This window comes from Galleria mellonella, unplaced genomic scaffold (assembly GCF_026898425.1).
Source record: "Galleria mellonella isolate WM207_F2 unplaced genomic scaffold, CSIRO_AGI_GalMel_v1 utg117, whole genome shotgun sequence".
Taxonomy (NCBI): Eukaryota; Metazoa; Arthropoda; class Insecta; order Lepidoptera; family Pyralidae; genus Galleria; species Galleria mellonella.
The window spans coordinates 4,483,935-4,502,397 of record NW_026441980.1 but is presented as its reverse complement, the minus strand read 5'-3'; the positions used below and the strand labels follow the sequence as shown (position 1 = coordinate 4,502,397).

Sequence of the window (18,463 nt, the reverse complement as noted above, 5' to 3'; positions counted from 1 at the left end):
TTTTTTTTAAAAGATCGTCAAGAGAACTTGCGCAAAGATTTTAGAATAGATAAGATGGAACGTAAAAATCCATATAGTGTGTTGCTCGTTACATTTTTTAATAATGTGTTAGAAAGAGATAGAAATATAAAATAATGCATCCGCTTTTTGAATAGTCTATAGAAGATTTTTTTTAATTTTAAATTGAACAAGAAATATGAAAATTGAGTTTCTTTAACGGCTTATTCCCTTATAGCGTCTTAATGGGTTTATTTTTATCAGGTCATTTTTATCCCGATTAGTAAATATACCCCGGTCACACGGACGAAGTCGCGGGTAAAATTTGTAATATATACTTATAAAATTGTTTCTCCTGACTATCAACAAAAAGCCAAATTAACTGAGGAGAAAGAGATTGTTAGTAATGGAAAGTAACAGTCCCCTTGCTAGCAATAAACCCTGTTAGGTCGGTTTCCACGTGGTCTCCCTTGTAACCAACGTCATTAATTCTAGTTAAATTCGTCACGATGAAATGACGTGTTTTCATTCTCACCTATCATCCCTCACTGGTGTAGTAACCATTCCAACTACACCCTTTAAAAAAGCCAAAACTACTAAATCTAGAAAGTGAAATTGGAACGTAAGCATTCACTAAGAAAGGACTTTTGAAAATTTTAACTTAAAGAGGAAGCACGACATCGCGTGAAGTCAGGAGTAACAGCTAGTGTGATATAAAGAAAGAAGATAACTTCTATTCGGTTATATTTTTCAAACTAGTCAATATAAAACGCAAAGTCAGTGTCAATCACATCGTAAAAATGTCCTACAGAGGGCATGGATCGTTCGAAATTTTATAGAGTACATAAAAATGACCGCCAACGCGTTTCCGGGGCATATGTTGCTGATATAGCCTATCAAAAACATTCCTAGTTCCATTATACTTCACTATTCGAACCATAGATATAGGTATTTACACATGTATAGATGATACGACAACTTCTTTTTCAATAAATAAACATCTAAAGCCTACTAACTAACTACGTACAATGGCGGGGAAGAAGGCATTATTAGTAATGAGGATTAAAGGATAATAAGCAATCCCATTGCTAACAATATACCGTATAAGGTCGACCTCTACGCGATTCTCCCTGAAACCATCGTGATTGTTTTATTGTTGAATTCATCACGATGGGCCTACTAACCTTCTTGATCCTCACCTTTCACCAGAGGGAGACTTTGTACAAAAGTCGATTGCTTGGATACCTCTGTCCCATTCGTGTTTCAACCGTGAAGCAGCTGTGTTTGCATGGCTGTGTTTCGGTTTGAAGGGTGAGATATGGCGTGAATTTACTGGGTACAGAGGAATAACACCCGAGTCCTCAGGAATGGCAACGCATGGGGGGGGGGGTATCATGGGCGAAACAGTATAATCTGTTATGTTCATGTTACTGCTCATGTCTATAGGCGACGAAAACCACTTTCCATCAGGTGGAGCGTCAGCTTGATTGCCATTATAAAAAAAAAACCTATCACCTCTCATCAGTGGTGTAATAACGAGGCAGGTGGGGTTCTATTCCATTAGCACCCATTAAAAATAAAAACTGCATACTATGACGTGTTCCAATAAAGAAAGGAACAATGAGAATGAAGTCAGATCAGCCTATTTTGTTTGGCGAATTCACTAGAAATTAACGACAATGGTTTCCAGCGGTAACCATGTGGTGGTCTACCTGACAAGTTATATTGCTAGTAATAGAACCGAAAAAATTAACATGCTCATATCTACAATATCTAATGTATTTGGCTGTTGCGGTTGTGATAAATATAACACTAGATATACCTGATTTTTTTTATACAACTTAGAATGGCAAACAAGCTAACGGCCCACCTGATGGAAAGTGGTAACTGTCGCCTATAAACGTGAGCGGTACCATGGACATAACAGAGTATACTGCTTCGCCCATGATACCCCCCAAGCGTTACCATTCCTGAGGACTCGGGTGTTATTCCTCTGTACCCAGTAAATTCACGCCATATCTCACCCTTCAAACCGAAACACAGCCATGCAAACACAGCTGCTTCACGGTTGAAACACGAATGGGACAGAGGTACCCAAGCAATCGACTTTTGTACAAATTTTATCATCATCATATCATACGGTAACTGTCCACTGCTGAACATAAGCCTCTACTATAAGAGGAGTTTTGCTTGAAGTTGCCATGCTTGGTAGGCGGATTTGCAATAGCAGTTAGTAGATCTAGTGATATTTTAATAGGAATGCTGCTGCACATTCCTCGACCACTTAGTTCCCTTAGTCGCCTCTTACGATACCCACGGGTAAGAAAGGGGTGGTTTATTCTACACCGGGACCACAATATATTATAATCAATATTAATTAATTAAAATAAATCGACTAATATTTTGGTTAACATTAAAATTAATTGCAATTACCTATCTCTGTCTACATTTGAAACTATAAGTTTTATATATTACTTTATTACCTACCTTATTATTCAAACATTATAATGAAATCTATTTCGTAAAAAAAAAATATTCCTAATTCGAAATAAATCGTCAAACGTCAATTTGTACATATAAACAAAGTCCAGTATTTTCTATCCTCACTAAAATAATGTATTATTAAGAAATTGCTCTAACCAATTTCAGTTTAACCATGTAATTGGCGATGGACACCAAATATCAGTTTCATCTGTAATATAAGTACATCACCTAATAAATCATTACAAAATAACAGTATAAAAAAAAAGAAATCTATAATGGACAACCGAAAATGTAAGTAAAACAAAATAGAAAATTCTAAATAAATGTGAGTAGTAATGAGTAGACTAAATAAACGCTGCATGATAAAGTTCCTAGAATCATAAGACACATGATCAACTAATTCGAAATTCATTCATCTAAGATTTGTATAGATATATTTATTTATTTATTTATTCTTTATTGCACAATAAAATTTTGTACAAATGGCGAGCTTAATGCTATACGGCATTCTCTACCAGCTAACCATTGGGTAAAAACAGAAAGCGTATGAAGGGCAGATGTGGTGAAAAATATGTGACAATTATAGTAACACATTAAGGCAATACACAATATAAATATAATATACACATAAGAAATGCACATATAATACATAAACATTACTTTTAATATATATGGATAAACTAATACATATGAAATATATACCTATATATATACGTACATATACATAAATTAAAACAACGATAAGCATTATGAGATATAATAACTATTGAGTAACCTGTAACTAGAGCTGGTTTTGTTGATATATCTTTATATATAGCACAAAATCAATCATTGCGTAATACATATATACCGGAATATAGTTTACTGTATGTAGTAACAAATTATATTCAATATTTCATTACAGTTGAAGTCACAGAGGACCTACTTGATGTAACGGACTCAGAAGGATCTACATCATCATCCAGCAATGTAATTTTTGAACCACACCAGCCGTTCGTACTGGACTTACATGACCTTCAGATAGACGCTCCGCGGAAAGACGATCCACCCTACCCACCACCAGAGGTTAAGAAAAAGCAGAGAAAGAAAAAGAAAGGACAATCAGGTCCCAACAAGAGTCATACCAGCATTTCTTCTAGCAGTCTATCTGAAGCCAATTCTGTACCTTCATCTTTAATTGACGAACATGCTAAAGAAACATTCTATGATGCTCATGAAAGTTATCATGCCTTACTTGGTGAATATTGCTTCATTTTATTTATTTATACTAATATACTTATTTATTTTATTTAAATTTCCTCTTCCAATAGGCTTCCTTCTATGGGGAGCTTTGCCAATAATTGCCACTTTTAGCAGGCGGATTGGCGACCATATTTAAGGTTTGGTGATGTTTTAAGAGGTATGCTGTTACCCATCTCTCGACCGTTACATTTCCTAAGTCGCCTCTTACGACACCCATGGGAAAGAAAGGGGTGGCCTATTCTGCGCTGGGACCATACGGCACGGGAAAATAATATTTGCCACCTATACAAAATCCCCATGGACATCACAGAATATACTTAGATGCTCATGGTATCCCTCATACTTTGCCATATCTGAAAACTACAGTATTATGTTTCCGTATCCTATAATTTTACTGTCATGTCCCACGTCAAGCAGAATCACCATTCGTACGAACGCAGCTGCTTCATTGTAGAAACAAGTAGAATACATACAATCAACTTTTATACAAATTCTCGATCTAGTGAATATCCATTACCAGAGAGAAACTTTGTACAAAAGTCATTTACTTGGGCACCTATGTCCCATTCGTGTTTCTACCTTAAAACAGTTGTGTTTGCATGGCTATGTTTCGGTTTGTAGAGTGGGATATGGCAGTGAATTTACAGGGTACAGAGGCATAAAACTTGAATCCTCAGGAATGGCAACGCATGGAGGGTATCATAGGCGAAATAATATACTCTGTTGTGTGCATGGTACTGCTCATTTCTATAGGCGACGGTTACCACTTTCTATCAGGTGGGCCGTTAGCTTGTTTGGCATTCTAAGTTGCATAAAAAAATATCCAAATTCACTTTGTTCTAAAAAAAATATTTTATTCTATCTCGCCCCCTGCCATGTTGTGTTTAAATATATTTGATGAAGTGAATTTTTATATTAAATTCTTACTCTATAGTCACATATTTAATGAACGACATAGTATATGGTAATCACATAGATACAAATACAACGTAGTACTAGATGTATATTTTTAATTAATTTTTGGTTAACACCCCTAGCTCTTGCTAAAATATACATATTGAAGAACATATAAAGTACCGTCTCTTTTTCTTTTGACATTATGTTTTTTTTACAATTTGCTTTTATTTGAAGAATGATCTTAATATTTTGTTCAAACATAAACCGTCTAACAGCACAAATTTTAGTAGTCGCACAGAGTCTACGTGCGTATTTATTTGCCAAGATTTCTTTGATTTTCAGTAAACAGAAATCCGGCTGTAAGTAACTGGCTTTTGACTTGGTCTTTTTATTACATAAAATTACCTTGTCGCGCCTTCACTCAACATATACTCACCAAGTTTCACACAGATAAAAAGAACCAATGAGATGTAAAACAGATTTTATTACAAAAAAATATTTGTAATATTCTCAGATAAAGAAAGGAATCAACGATTTGAAATATGGGCCAGAGATATTTTTAGCAAATATTTGCTCGTGCGACATTCTCAAGGTATAATCATGTTATTCAAACCTGTTAGCTTTGGCGTTTAAGATTATTTTCCAAGGATACCTGGCCCATTAAAAAGTACATATGTACTCATAAACGTGTTTTCCCTCATAGTTGATAACGCCACTTCTGATAATAGAATACTCGTAGGCATCAGACAATTCAAAGGTGGACACGATTCAATGACAGCTTTACTGTCTCCTGAAATAGGAAGCAATCAATTTAGATACTCCTAGCATGTTTTTTTTTTTTTTTTTGATTATTTCTTAATATCTCTGGACCACCGTCAAACGTTGTTCAACTAAACTTTTACTACCTATAGCATGCAATGCTATAGGATACATAGCTTACATTTTATTATGTTTATTGTGGTTTCGTAATTGTAGAGTGAAAGTGATCTAATGGACTATTAGCTTGTGTAACATTCATTATAAATATAAGAAATAATATCTACATAATTAATAAATTAACGGATTATGGACATTGTCATGATTTCATTTAAATTTGCAGAAAATCAAGCCAGCAATCCGGTAGCAACTGCAGTGCTGTTGCAAGCTCGATCAGAGCATGGGCCTGATTTTAAGATCACACTAGAGCAAGCAGCGCCAACACAAGCTGCATCTACTACGAAACAGCTTTCCACTATTTCGGTTAACATATTATATTAGCTTTCTAATATATATGTATAAAATAATATTAGTATGAATGTTTGAATGTGTGTTAATTATGTTTAAATGATTGAACGGATTTTAATGAAATTAAATGAAATTAATTTATTTAGTAAAAACAACTGTAGTTTCATAAGTTAATAGTACTAATATTAATATTATTTTTCGTCTCGTTTAATAAAATAATTTGTGTTAATAGGCTATAGCCCAAACCCTCTTTAGTATTATGGGGAAATTAGTTTTTTTTATTATTAAACAATAAGGTTATAAATTGAAAATTAAAAATAATCAGAAATTATATATATATATATTAAGCTGCATTAAATAATATGTTCTGTTTTCTTATTACGTTCTCAGTTTTTATATCCAAAACTTGATAATAAATGTGCTTAAGTTTATTTTGTTATAAAGGAACTCAAATAATATATAACATTTTATAAATAAAAACTTTAACTCTTCAAGAGGAAATAAAATAAAATTTATACATAAAAATTTGCATACTAATTCACACAGTTAAGCAGTGGAACATAATTATTTAATAATTAACTAGTAAAATAGTAATATGTCCCTATATATTGTGCGAAGCTGTTTAGATACAATTTTCCATATATCTATCGTTGACTTTCTGAAGGAAAAGTCAATAAATAGTACTTATTGACATTCCCTCAGATAGTGATAGACTGTGCATACCACGTGCATATATGAGACGAGTTTATTAAAATGCATTAGAGATCTGTAAGAATAGAAACTAGTAATATACTTTGATGGAAACTGTATACTTTGTAATGTCAATAGACTATTAACCTTTGTTTGTATGATAAATTACGTTTGTATGTATGATAAATTACATGTATACTATTCCGTCAGTTAGTAAGATAGGACGGGTGATAGAGAGTTCTACTTAAACTATAGAAACTTGATTTTAGGATATTGATCTATAAGAACAAGGAATTACATAGAAGAAATAATAAAATAAAAACTGTAAATCATATAATTGCCTCCTTTCGTCTTATACAAATATAATTAGTAAAAACAGGGCGAAACCATCAGTTGCTACTTTTCTCAATTCATAGCAGACAGGTATAAAAAATGTGTATGTAAAATTTTTGTTCATATTGATATATCAATAACAAATTTTACATTACTAGATTATAATATATCCTTACATAGTTTATATAAAAAGTATGCAAGCAGGTTGTATCTAAATTTGGTAGGATTATACGGCCAATAAAACAAAGCGACAAATATTTGATAAATTTGACTTCTACAGACTAGACAAAAGGCATTTTTTATGTCTGTCTCTCTCCCTCTAAAGCATTGGCAATGTCGTAAATACAACGAGCAACACACTATGTAAATTATGCATTCCATCTATTCTATTCCGAAATCTTTGATCTGTACTACTGTTCGTCTATTGTAAAGTTGTCATTTTTCATTAACTTATTTACCATTTTAAACTGCATAAAAATAAAGCAAACAATAATTTCACTCTTAAAAAATGCATTGATGAATTATAAAATATTTCGAAAACACATTATATATGAAAATCTTTTAATATTTAACGCTAAATCTTGTGGTTGGAAACAAAAAATTCAGCCAAATTCAGTACATGCATTTTGTTTTGAGAATATTTAAAAACTATCAAAATTTTGGCTGTCTGCCACACCATATTAGATACAATGCTAAAGTTTATGATAATTCATATCAAGGTTTTTATATTATCTATGGTTAACCACTAAGTATGTATATATATATAACCATGATATGACATACCATTGCAATTCTCCAATTTCAACGTATACTTTATCAATCTTATTTCGCCCACTGGCCACTTTTTTAATATGTTTTTTCTAGACTTCTAGTTTTAATTTTACTTATCGTATGTCGCAAATTTAAAACAGCTAGCACTCACAAATAATTGAGAGTGTAAGTAACTATTATTTAAATATAAATTTAAATAATAGTTTTTTTTTCTAATTTTCTTTTGGTATTCTACTGTCAACCCAAATGTCGCCCACGCTGAGAACCAGTGGCCTATTCCGAGTTCATCTCAGATTAGTTATTGAAGAAACTTATCGGGAACTATGAACCATCAGATTTATTACCCTATTTGTTTGTTATTTGAAAGAAGTATCAACATGATGTAGGTAATTTTGCCGGAAGTATAAAGGTAGATTAGCCCTGGATGGCTATCGGCTATGAAATATTTGCCAACTTTTTTCCGGGACACTAAACTTTGGGTAAAACCAATATTTTAGCCTAAGGGCTTTTATTACATATGAAACTAAATGTTTCCGTGAAAATATTATGTCCATGCACATTTTCTGATATCTGTGCACACAAAAAACATTTAAAGAACAAAATCATTAAAATGTCATTTTTTATTTATTCATTTTTATTTAAATAACTTTATTGACCAAAATAAAATAAGGTACAAAAGCGGCCTTATTGCTAGTAGCATTATTTACCAGTAAATTTTTGAGATGAACAGTGAATCACGAACATGGTACTTCATTATTGGAATAGGTAAAGAAAATAACAACTAATAATTTTTGTGTTATTCTTCTTCTAGAAACTTGTTACAAGACCGGATTAAGCTGAATTATAAAAAGGTATGTTTATTAACATGATGCTTACATGATTACTTTAAATATAAGTAATTTAATACTGCTATTCTACAACACTATAAAATAAGAACGTTTGTCAAATTTTTTGGATGTTTAATATCTACACAATTATGCTTAAAGACTAGGTTTAAACGAAAATTTATAAACAGGTATACCAAATTCTAAATGTTTTATCTTAATTCATGCAAGATGATATGTAATGTATTATGGTAACATGCAGTTTTTTCGCATTTCTGTCATAATCAACGGATTTTGAAGTCTATATTGAATATCGATGCTAACTGTGCCTACCTAACAAAGAAACAATTTAGTGCAATGTGTTTCTACTTCTTTCTTTTAAATCCTATTGAGATACAATGTTTACAAAGCTTTGTTTTTATGAATGCATTCAAAGTTAAACATCTTAGAAAAATGTGAAACAGAGCGGAAATGCAATGTACTGGACTCTATCTAGACAGATCCTTTAAAACTTGGATTTAGATGCAATAACATGACAAAAAGAAAAATACAACCAAGTAATAGAGTAAAGAACTTTATTCCATTGTTGTAATTGTTGTAATCAAATAATTTGCATTTTTTTTTTGTTGCAGACAATCAAAATTTTTATCAAATAACATCAACAAGAATCTCAGTCTACTCGTAGATAATAAAAAATAATCAAAAATAAAGCAAATTCATGAAATATATACTCGGCATTTTCATTTAACTGGTTCCCTTATATTGTTTTCTTAGTTAATTATCTAATCCCGCTAATCTCAGTGTACTCTGTCTCTGAAATTCACCATAATTCACGTCTAATCTATGCCATTACAAAGGGCGATGTCGGAAGCTCTTAGCGCCAAATAATATATCTATTCAACCAAAATATAAATTCTAAGTATGATTCAAAAACCATTAGCAAGGATATGGACCACATAGCAGTATAATACGTTATACTACGTCTATGTCAATATCAGACTTCCCGGTTTGTGAGATCTAATCTTGAGACTTAGTATAAGTACTTTAATTTTCCATTCATATCAGCCGTTAACTGTTTACTATTGAACATAGACTTCAATCATAAGGGAAGTTTTGCTAATAGTTGCCACGCTTGGCAGGCGGGTTGACAACTGCAGTTAGACCTTTAGTGAAGTTTTAACAGGAACGCTGCTCATCCCTCGACTATTAAATTCCCTTAGTCGCCTCTTACGACACGCACGGAAAAGGAAGGGGTGGCACGTTCTATGCCGGGATCACACGACAGAGTAACATAAGTACGTACTAACAATCTAAGGATTAGTATAGGTGCAGGTACTTCCTTTACATTATAAATAGATTTGCAATGTAAAAAGGAGAAACATAATAATATATATACTAGAGTAAAATACACAAGACTCTTGCCTACACAATATAAGCTCAAAGCTGATTTAGCGGGACTATGTACAAAATACATTTTGATTAATTTTATATAAGTGTATTATTTCACATAATGGTACAACACCACCTGATGGTAAGTGACTATCTATGTGGGTCACAGATTCAACGTAAGATTGCGTACCTGCAGCCTACACCATGTCGGCTTAGGTATACTCATATAAACACTTTTTTACGCTTCCTTTAAAGGAATCCAAGTAATACGTCGCAGAAAACACAAATCCCGGAAGAAAATTCCAACAAAGGTAGGAGCTGCCATACTTTGTAGTCCTAGTATGAATCTCATCAACATCGAATAAATGCATCCTCTGGCCAGCACGGGAAATTCTGTTACGAAATAAGAAGAGAGAGATAAATTCGAATAATTTCTCAATACATTTTTAATAAAACAAGCCATAAAAACGTCAAGGAGACAATATTACGAAGCAGTTGTAAGGGTTCGAAATATTTTGAGACCTCTGAATCTTCTGTAATTCGAACAGCATTCTTTGAATTGAATCGAAATCGGTCATGAGATACTGAGTAGAATCACCCCAAAGGTAGAAATAGTATTCAATACAAAACCTGATTTGAGCAGTTAATAATTAATAAGTAATAAAAAAGACAATAGATGCACTACACCGAATGTTATATAAATAACATTTGGTGTAGTACATCTATTTTCCTTTCTCGTTTTTGTGATTAAAAATAGTACCTAACTGGGGTACTTTCCTGTTCATTCTATGCAAAAAAAAATTACAATTGAAATGTCAATAGTAAATGTCAACTTTATGAAATTCTAAAATTTTCAGTGTTGTACTTTTGTGATTTTATTATTAGATAATTATAAACGGAAGTCCCGTCTTAACGGGACTTCCAGGATTACCAAGTAAGTAATAAACAAAAACATAATAATAATATCATACTGAATTGTAGGAAAATTTTTAAGCTAAATGCTGAAGCAGCAGTAAACATGTCATTGTTTTGATTATAGACCTAGCTTGCTTTTCATATAGCTATTCATAAAAAATACAATAATGTTTATTTTATACAGCCATGGACAAATCGGCGAGACATAAAGCTAAAAATAAAACGTCAACCACTAAACCGAAGACTGTCAAGAAACGTAAAAGTGATGGTAACTATTATAACTGATAATTTGTATAATATAGCTATCTATTTATTCATTATTATTATTATTAAATAAAAAGAATTGTTGTAACTAAATATATGGCTTACTATTAATACAAACATTCTCATAAAACAAGCAGTAGACATCAATATATCTATGTCAATATAAAAATATGTTTTCTAATAGCTTATTATTGTGTTCAATACAAATATCATGGGCTAGAAAACACCTCTTAAAATAATAATGAGAATAGATTTGATAAAATATATGTTTATAGATATACAAAATATAAATGTTGTTTCAGGCCCAACATGTTCAATGTTTCTAGCAGAGCTTACGCGAAAACTAGCATATAAAAAGAAACAAGAGGAAAAATCCAAAGATATCGTGCGTAAGTTCCTGTAGAATACCACTTATTTGAACAATAATCGTTTTTCCTCATTCATCTTTATAATCATTTAACAATATATCATTTACAGAGACTGTCATTAATAGTATTACGAATGCTTTACCAGTAAAAATATCTAGAAAATCTCCTGAAAAGAAAGAATCCCCAATAAAAATCGAAAAATTACAAGTGTTTGCACCAGAGCTATTACCCAATAATACTTTACATATACCATATCCAGAAATAAACATTAAAGAAGAACTCGAAGAAGAAATAGAAGATCGTAAACAGTCTTTCAAAATGCCTAAAATGCCATTAGTTAATAGTGACATTATCAAGCAGGCTGTAGAAAAGAGAAGAAAATTAACAATGGAAAATGCAGCTGTAAATACGGTAACAGATCATGACGTGGTATCAGAATTAACTAAACACGTAGGAACCCTTAGAAAAATATCGTTGATAGCAGAGGAATTTAATCAAAAAACTGGTAAATTTGTAATTTTCTTCTTTTTCTTTCTATTGCCTTTTTTAATACTATATTGTTATTTATGTATACTCAACTTGATTTCAGCTAGAAATTTAAAGGATATTGTAGACAGCGTTCAAGAAGATTTATTAAGGAAACTTGAAGAAATAGAAGCAGAAAGAAAAGCAGCAAAGAGACTAGAAAAACCAGTACAAATTGACGAAAGAATAGCAACGATACAGGAGTAGAAAAAAAAATTAACTGACAGAAAAATACTTTGACATTTCGCTGCTATGACATCTGTTTGACAAAATGGGATCAATCATTATAATTTTGTAAAATAAAATGAAAAATTTTAATAAAATAAAAAAAATTGTTTGTAATATTTTAGCATCTTAATTCCATGTTTTTGATTTTACACAGTAAGTATATCCCTAACTTATATCTTGAACCACATTATCAATATACTTCCCTTTCAATGCAAGTATCAATTCAAATATATTTAATGTACATGTACAAGACGATAATAAATTTATAATGAGTTTATTGGAAATAATGCAACCACTGTCGCAATCCCTTGATCCCAGAAAATGTGTAATACCGAATGAGAACAATACAAAAATAAATAGTTTTAAAGAGAAAAAAGAAAAAGGTTATAATTATTAATACACATGAATATTTGTTCTAAGATATCTATAAAAATAATATACACATATAATGCTTGCAACTTAATTTATCCAGACAATGTGGCTACTAACTATGCAAAACAAGAAAGAAAGAAAATTGCTAGTAGAATACCCAGAATAATTAAACCTTTGCCGTTGCAAATGCAGTTTAATAACAATTATTGTAAATCACAGCATCAACGGAATTATTCAGGTAAACTAATACAATAAAATGGTAATTACACGATATCTGTACATTGAAGATATTAAAGAAAAATATATATGAGGGATCTTCATAAGAGCAATAGATGCAAAACAATATTTTTAGGAATAATGTCTGTCTATAAGTCTGTCTACATGTTTATTCAGGCATCACGTAAAAACTACTGCACCAAATTGAATGCGGTTTTCCAGATTTATTCCTCAAAGTCAAACTTAAAAATTGGTTTATGTTTTATCTTAATACGTCATCAAGAAGTAGTATATTTCATTGGTTTCCCTAATTTTGAAATCCACGCGTATTAAGTAACGGGCAAAAAGATAATTTTTAATAAAATCGTAAGTTAGTACTGTCATTGAATCAATTATAAAAATATTAATTTATAAATATTTCCAAAATTTTGTTAGACTATTAATAATTATATAAGTTATATATTATGCACATCTCCTCAGTGCACAAAAAATTCAAAAAACCTAAAAATAATATATATTTCCAAACTGTATTTAATATATTACCAGTAGAAATATTGTATATAAATATATAATATACCATACACGATTTATAGATGACTTATAGATGTTAAAGGTGATGAAATGAGCAAGCATTAATTTAATGTATAAAAAAAAGGTACATATAAACTTTAATTATAATCAAACACTACTCGATTACCTTGTTAAATTTGAAATTAATATTTTTAATAACGTTTTCTAGGTCGTGAACGAAATAAATTTACACGTAGTTATATTCCTTGTCGTAGAAAGCCTATTAAACGTACTGGTATAACTGGTAACTCTGTACCAGAAACATCCAATTTATTCTTATCAGAATCTCCAAATGTTCAAAGAATTGAACTATCGAGTATAAGTCCAGGTATTTTTAAATAACTACACAATATATATATATTATTTTAATAGTAAATATTTTTTAATTACAAGTAAATTAAATAAATGAAATAATAAATTTAAAATTAATTAATTTTTATTATTTGTTTTCAAAGATTTTAACCATAAAGATCAATGTCCTGCAACTTCTGTAGCATCAACCAGACCCATACCGAAATTAGCAGAGATTTACAGACTTAACGATTTATTAACAGGTGAATAGTATTTATAAGGTAAGTTCAGTATTGAATGAACAAAAAATAGCATTTTTATCTAATAACATATAAAATTACGCTATTCTTACAGACTGGTTTATGGAAATAAACGCTCCAGTCAATTCTCTGGAGTCAAATCCAGAGGACTTACAGAATCGTTCTAATGATTGTCAAGACACTGCGCAAAGTGCAGTTGATGTTGGTAAGCTAACAAATAGTAATAATTATACTTGTAATAAAGCTTGTAATAAACCTTTTATTAAACTATTTGTGACAACATTATAGAACTAACTTACTTACAATACAGTATATTAAACAAAAGCTTAGAATAGCATCGAAGGTTGATTAAGAATTATCAAAATTTGACAGTGAAATTTGAATGATATTTAGATTCTATTTCCTAATATAATCAACTTTTAAAATTATAAATACCTTAAAGTAAATTCAAATTTATTAATGAGGATATTCATTAATTGATTTAAGAAAATAATATCTTTAAAAAAATGCTATTACAATATTATTATTATATTATTATTAAATTATTTTCTCTCTAACTACACTGGGTTGGCTGGAAGAGATCTCTTTCAGAGATAATCCCTCCTTTGCTAACAAGTTGTTAAACTAATCGTCGCATGTATTGTTTAAGTGCAATAAAGAATATATATTTTTTCAGAGCTTTCAAAGTTTTCCCGGTGTAATTCGAAAAACTCTATTGCAATATCCAGCAGTGTCAAATTTATAGAAAACATTATTAAAACTACTGATGAAAATGTTAGTGAATGCCTCTCGAGTGAATTGATTAAATCAAATAAAGACAACGAATCAGGTAAGAAGCAGTCAGTGTAGGTATCAAAATATGTTTCTGTTTTATATATTAAAATGGATGTTGGTATAAGAGACTCCGGTGCTAATCAATGACTATGAAAGTTGACACATAATTTATAACTAACATATTAATCAATTTTTATATATTTTTTTTTTGGTAACACGGAGATATTTTTACGTTTTTCACATTACTGTAGCTGGTCACTAAACGACTCTACAGGGAATCAACTTTTAAACCATTCAACTAATCGTTATAAAACTCATAACAATCTGTATTAACATCTGTAAATAAAAAAGTAACTGTAAAACCGAATATAGAATGACAATACGAATTTGCACTTTGGTATAGCCGAATAAATATTTTAAACAAAATCTCATTTCGAATCAATTCTGAGAAAATTAGAAATAACGAAAATAAACAACTGTGGGTTTCTCACAGTTGATGTATTTCCTTTTAATTAACGCAACATACATTGTCGTATTATAGGATACCGCTCAGTGAACCCATTTAACCATATTCAGATTAATAAATCAGAACATTTACATGATCCTAATGTAAAACATACAAAAACTAGTAATTCTATAATAAAAAGTCAAACAAAACATCAAAGTCTAACAAAAAGTCTAAGCATGATTAACAATATGAGTGAACTAATAAAGCAAAATAGTTTCGGTAATATAAAATTACTATTAACAAAATATTAACGTAATCTTTAAGCTTTATTAGATAAATTATACATCTAACTAACAAACATACGGATTCTGTCCGAGATAAATTCTTGTTGTTTTTAGAAACTTGATATGTTAAATTTCAAGATACATAAGTATAACATCATCAATTACATAACATCACATACATAAAAATAATTTATTTGAAGTAAAAATAAGAAAAATAATTTCGAGTCAGTCTGTGACGTGATAATTGGAATGGCGAAATTGAGAATATGCAATACCGATCTGAAATAACTGAAACAGAAGTTGATATTAAGAAAAAAAAATGCTACGAATCTTTTTATTTATTATAATATTTATTTATTTATATGATCATTTTCGTGTGATAGTGAAAGTCTTTCATGTGTTCTGTTCTAATGATGATTAAATTAAATTAAATACCTTCTAATGATCTAGATGTACCATTAATAGAACAACCAATAGGAGTAATGAGCAAACCAACCAAAGCAATAACTGTATTTCAAGAGAATCAACGAACTGAAACTAATTCTACAACCCGATTAGAAGACATAGGAATGGCAACAACTACTGATATTGTATTAGTAATATATCTTTCTTTATAACAGAACACTGTGTTTTCAAGTATGATGTGGTATATTGGTGACTGTTATTTTTTATAAAATTGTAAAACAATCGACTTTCCCATATTATATTTCATTGTAAGATTCTTACTTGGCAATTCCCTATCGTCCAGCTACCTACTAACTTTTTTATCTTCAGTTTTAATTTTTTCTTTATTTTTCAATATAATATCCACATTTTGGATGTGAGACTTAACATCCAAAATGTAGGTATTTGCAAACTGCACGAATACTGAAGTTATACTAGTTAAGGAGTTTTCTGAAAATTAGGGCTATACAGGTGCATTTCGCTAGAGATATGCATATATAGCAAAAGATAAAGCAACTCCTATTACCAGCTAAACGTACTTATTTCCTTTTATTGTTGCTTATTTTTACTGTAATTATTGTTTTTGGTAATAAAGAGATCTGTCTATTATACCATCAATTAAAATCAAAATTACTGGAGCAAATTTTTGTAAATACTAAGCATAACATATAAAACCATGGCCCACCTTGTGGCAATGCAAAGAAAAGCAATCTGTGTGTGTCTCTAATGTCTATTATATTATGTATATTGCACTTCACACTGAAAATGAGTATCACTACAGTATTAATTCACACGTCCAAACAAGTCCAGTACAGCTAAAAGGTAATTTATTTACAGATCGCAGCAAAAACTTTCAGTTTTCTTCGAAAGGTCCAAACGGTTCTACAGAGCATAACACCAATAACGTTCCTGTACCCTCATACGTCGTGTGTCCATCAGAGGTCTTACAGAAAACTACCAACTTCGAATTGGATGGTAAAATAAATAATTTACTAAACGTTCATTCGATTTCTTTTAACCCCGCGATTTCTCTAAGTATTTTTGATAAAATATTACGTGTATTCATACAAAATGTTTAAAGTATTTATAATCTAATTAGTTTTTACTTTCATACGTATATCCTGGATATGTCCCAGATTAGTAAGACCGAGATAAACAGTATAATATGTCAAAGATCAGGCTAGATTAAACTGGTGCACACATAAATGCACATCGCAAAGTTGCATTAGTTATGTGAAATCAACTAAACCAACTGTCACTGATGACTGTAATAAATCGCAATCATGGTTTGACCGATATTGTGATAATAGGACTAGTGTAGCAACATTCGTTAAAGGTTAATACATATATTGATCTCTTTCAAATAATCAAATAAGCTTGCAAGAAGTAAAAACGAAATATCTACTTAATTAATTTTTTTTATACAACTTGGTGTGGCAAACAAGCTGACGGTCCACCTGATGGAAAGTGGTAATCGTCGCCTATAGACATGAGCAGTACCATGGATATAACAGAGTATGCTGTTTCGCCCATGTTACTCCCCATGCGTTGTCATTCCTGAGAACTCGGGTGTTTCCTTTTTATTCATTCCTCTGTACCCAGTAAATTCACGCCAATAGTCAAGTTTATTTGATTTTTCAAATAATTTTTAGTATATTTACTGTTATAATGTTAAATATAATAGAGTAATTGTGATCTCTTTGCCTTATACCTATGACTTTGGTATGAATTGACAAAAAAATCTCACACTGATTTGGAAAAAAATCTTTTTTGATGAAAGGTTTCTTCTCCTTCCATTCCCACGCGTATCGTAATAGTTGACTAAGGGCGAGGGATGGGCAGCAGTGTCCCTCTTAAAACATCTCTAAAACCTAACTGCGGTTGCCAATCCGTCTGTCAAGCATTGCAACTACTGGCAAAACCCTCCAAAGAGTAGGCTTATGTTCAGCAGTGGACAGTTAAGGGCTGATATGATGATGATGATTATGGAAGTTACAAAATATTTATAATCATTGGACGCATTCATATGTACTCTAAATAAAACATAATTAGAATAATCACTTTATACTAGATAAAGATATTATTTTTAAACTTATATATAATTTATATATACATTTATAAAGAAAATTTTGTGAACTTACCATGTTTGTCGTTTCCGACAATTATTTCAACTTCACCTGTATTTGTCGGAATCGGTAAACATAATAAATTCATAAAATTCCTGTTATATGTATTATGTATACTTCTAATAATTATGTACAATCACTATTTCAGAGAGTCACAAACAAAACAACGGATATAATCGCTTCGAAAAACATAAAACTCGAAGTAAAACTCACGAAATACTTAGAAGATTTCCGAGTGCTCGATATAATTGTAAGATTAAATACATATTTTTCTACTAATATACTTTCACAATGCGTTCTGACTTTTTTTTTTAACATAAAACTCACAGCCATCTTTTATTGTCGAATCGCTTACAATTGCCAGAAAATTGGTCTTTATACCCCAAGGCTTTAACAGTTACCTACAATATAGATTTATAGAAGTCTCTTCACGTGAAGAGTTTCTTTCAAGATTTTACCTAGAGATATAGTATAAGTTTCTTCAAAGATTTACAATAAAGGTCTTTAGAGTTGACAAAGGAACAGAG

At 30.7% G+C, this 18,463-nt stretch overlaps 3 protein-coding genes and 1 long non-coding RNA gene across 5 annotated transcripts in view; all 4 read left to right on the top strand.

Annotated features, from left to right (window-relative positions):
* The first annotated feature begins 2,558 nt into the window (after positions 1-2,558).
* On the top strand, positions 2,559-9,182 carry LOC116413609 (uncharacterized). The gene is made up of 5 exons (XM_052895917.1): positions 2,559-2,772; positions 3,386-3,718; positions 5,720-5,859; positions 8,450-8,489; positions 9,095-9,182. Exons 1-4 carry the CDS (start codon positions 2,757-2,759, stop codon positions 8,471-8,473), a joined length of 513 nt encoding a protein of 170 aa, XP_052751877.1. The 5' UTR covers positions 2,559-2,756; the 3' UTR covers positions 8,474-8,489; positions 9,095-9,182.
* A 1,496-nt stretch (positions 9,183-10,678) lies between these two features.
* LOC113511961 (uncharacterized) lies at positions 10,679-12,482 on the top strand. The gene is made up of 5 exons (XM_026895696.3): positions 10,679-10,785; positions 10,951-11,034; positions 11,333-11,419; positions 11,508-11,903; positions 11,988-12,482. Exons 2-5 carry the CDS (start codon positions 10,953-10,955, stop codon positions 12,128-12,130), a joined length of 708 nt encoding a protein of 235 aa, XP_026751497.2. The 5' UTR covers positions 10,679-10,785; positions 10,951-10,952; the 3' UTR covers positions 12,131-12,482.
* Positions 12,483-12,645: 163 nt separating this feature from the next.
* Positions 12,646-14,683, top strand: LOC128201275 (uncharacterized). 2 transcript variants are annotated; one of them, XR_008253145.1, is made up of 5 exons: positions 12,646-12,761; positions 13,479-13,637; positions 13,765-13,881; positions 13,955-14,065; positions 14,537-14,683. It is a non-coding gene; the product is annotated as an uncharacterized LOC128201275 (long non-coding RNA). The 2 variants fall into 2 exon arrangements; XR_008253146.1 differs by lacking the exon at positions 13,479-13,637 and having other exon boundaries at positions 12,724-12,761.
* Positions 14,684-16,657: 1,974 nt separating this feature from the next.
* LOC116413578 (uncharacterized) overlaps positions 16,658-18,463 on the top strand; it is a 32,961-nt gene continuing 31,155 nt past the window's right edge. Inside the window, exons 1-2 of the mRNA XM_031913564.2 lie at positions 16,658-16,785; positions 18,085-18,186. The gene's annotated coding sequence lies outside the window, so the exon portion shown is untranslated. The remainder of the gene's footprint in view (positions 16,786-18,084; positions 18,187-18,463) is intronic.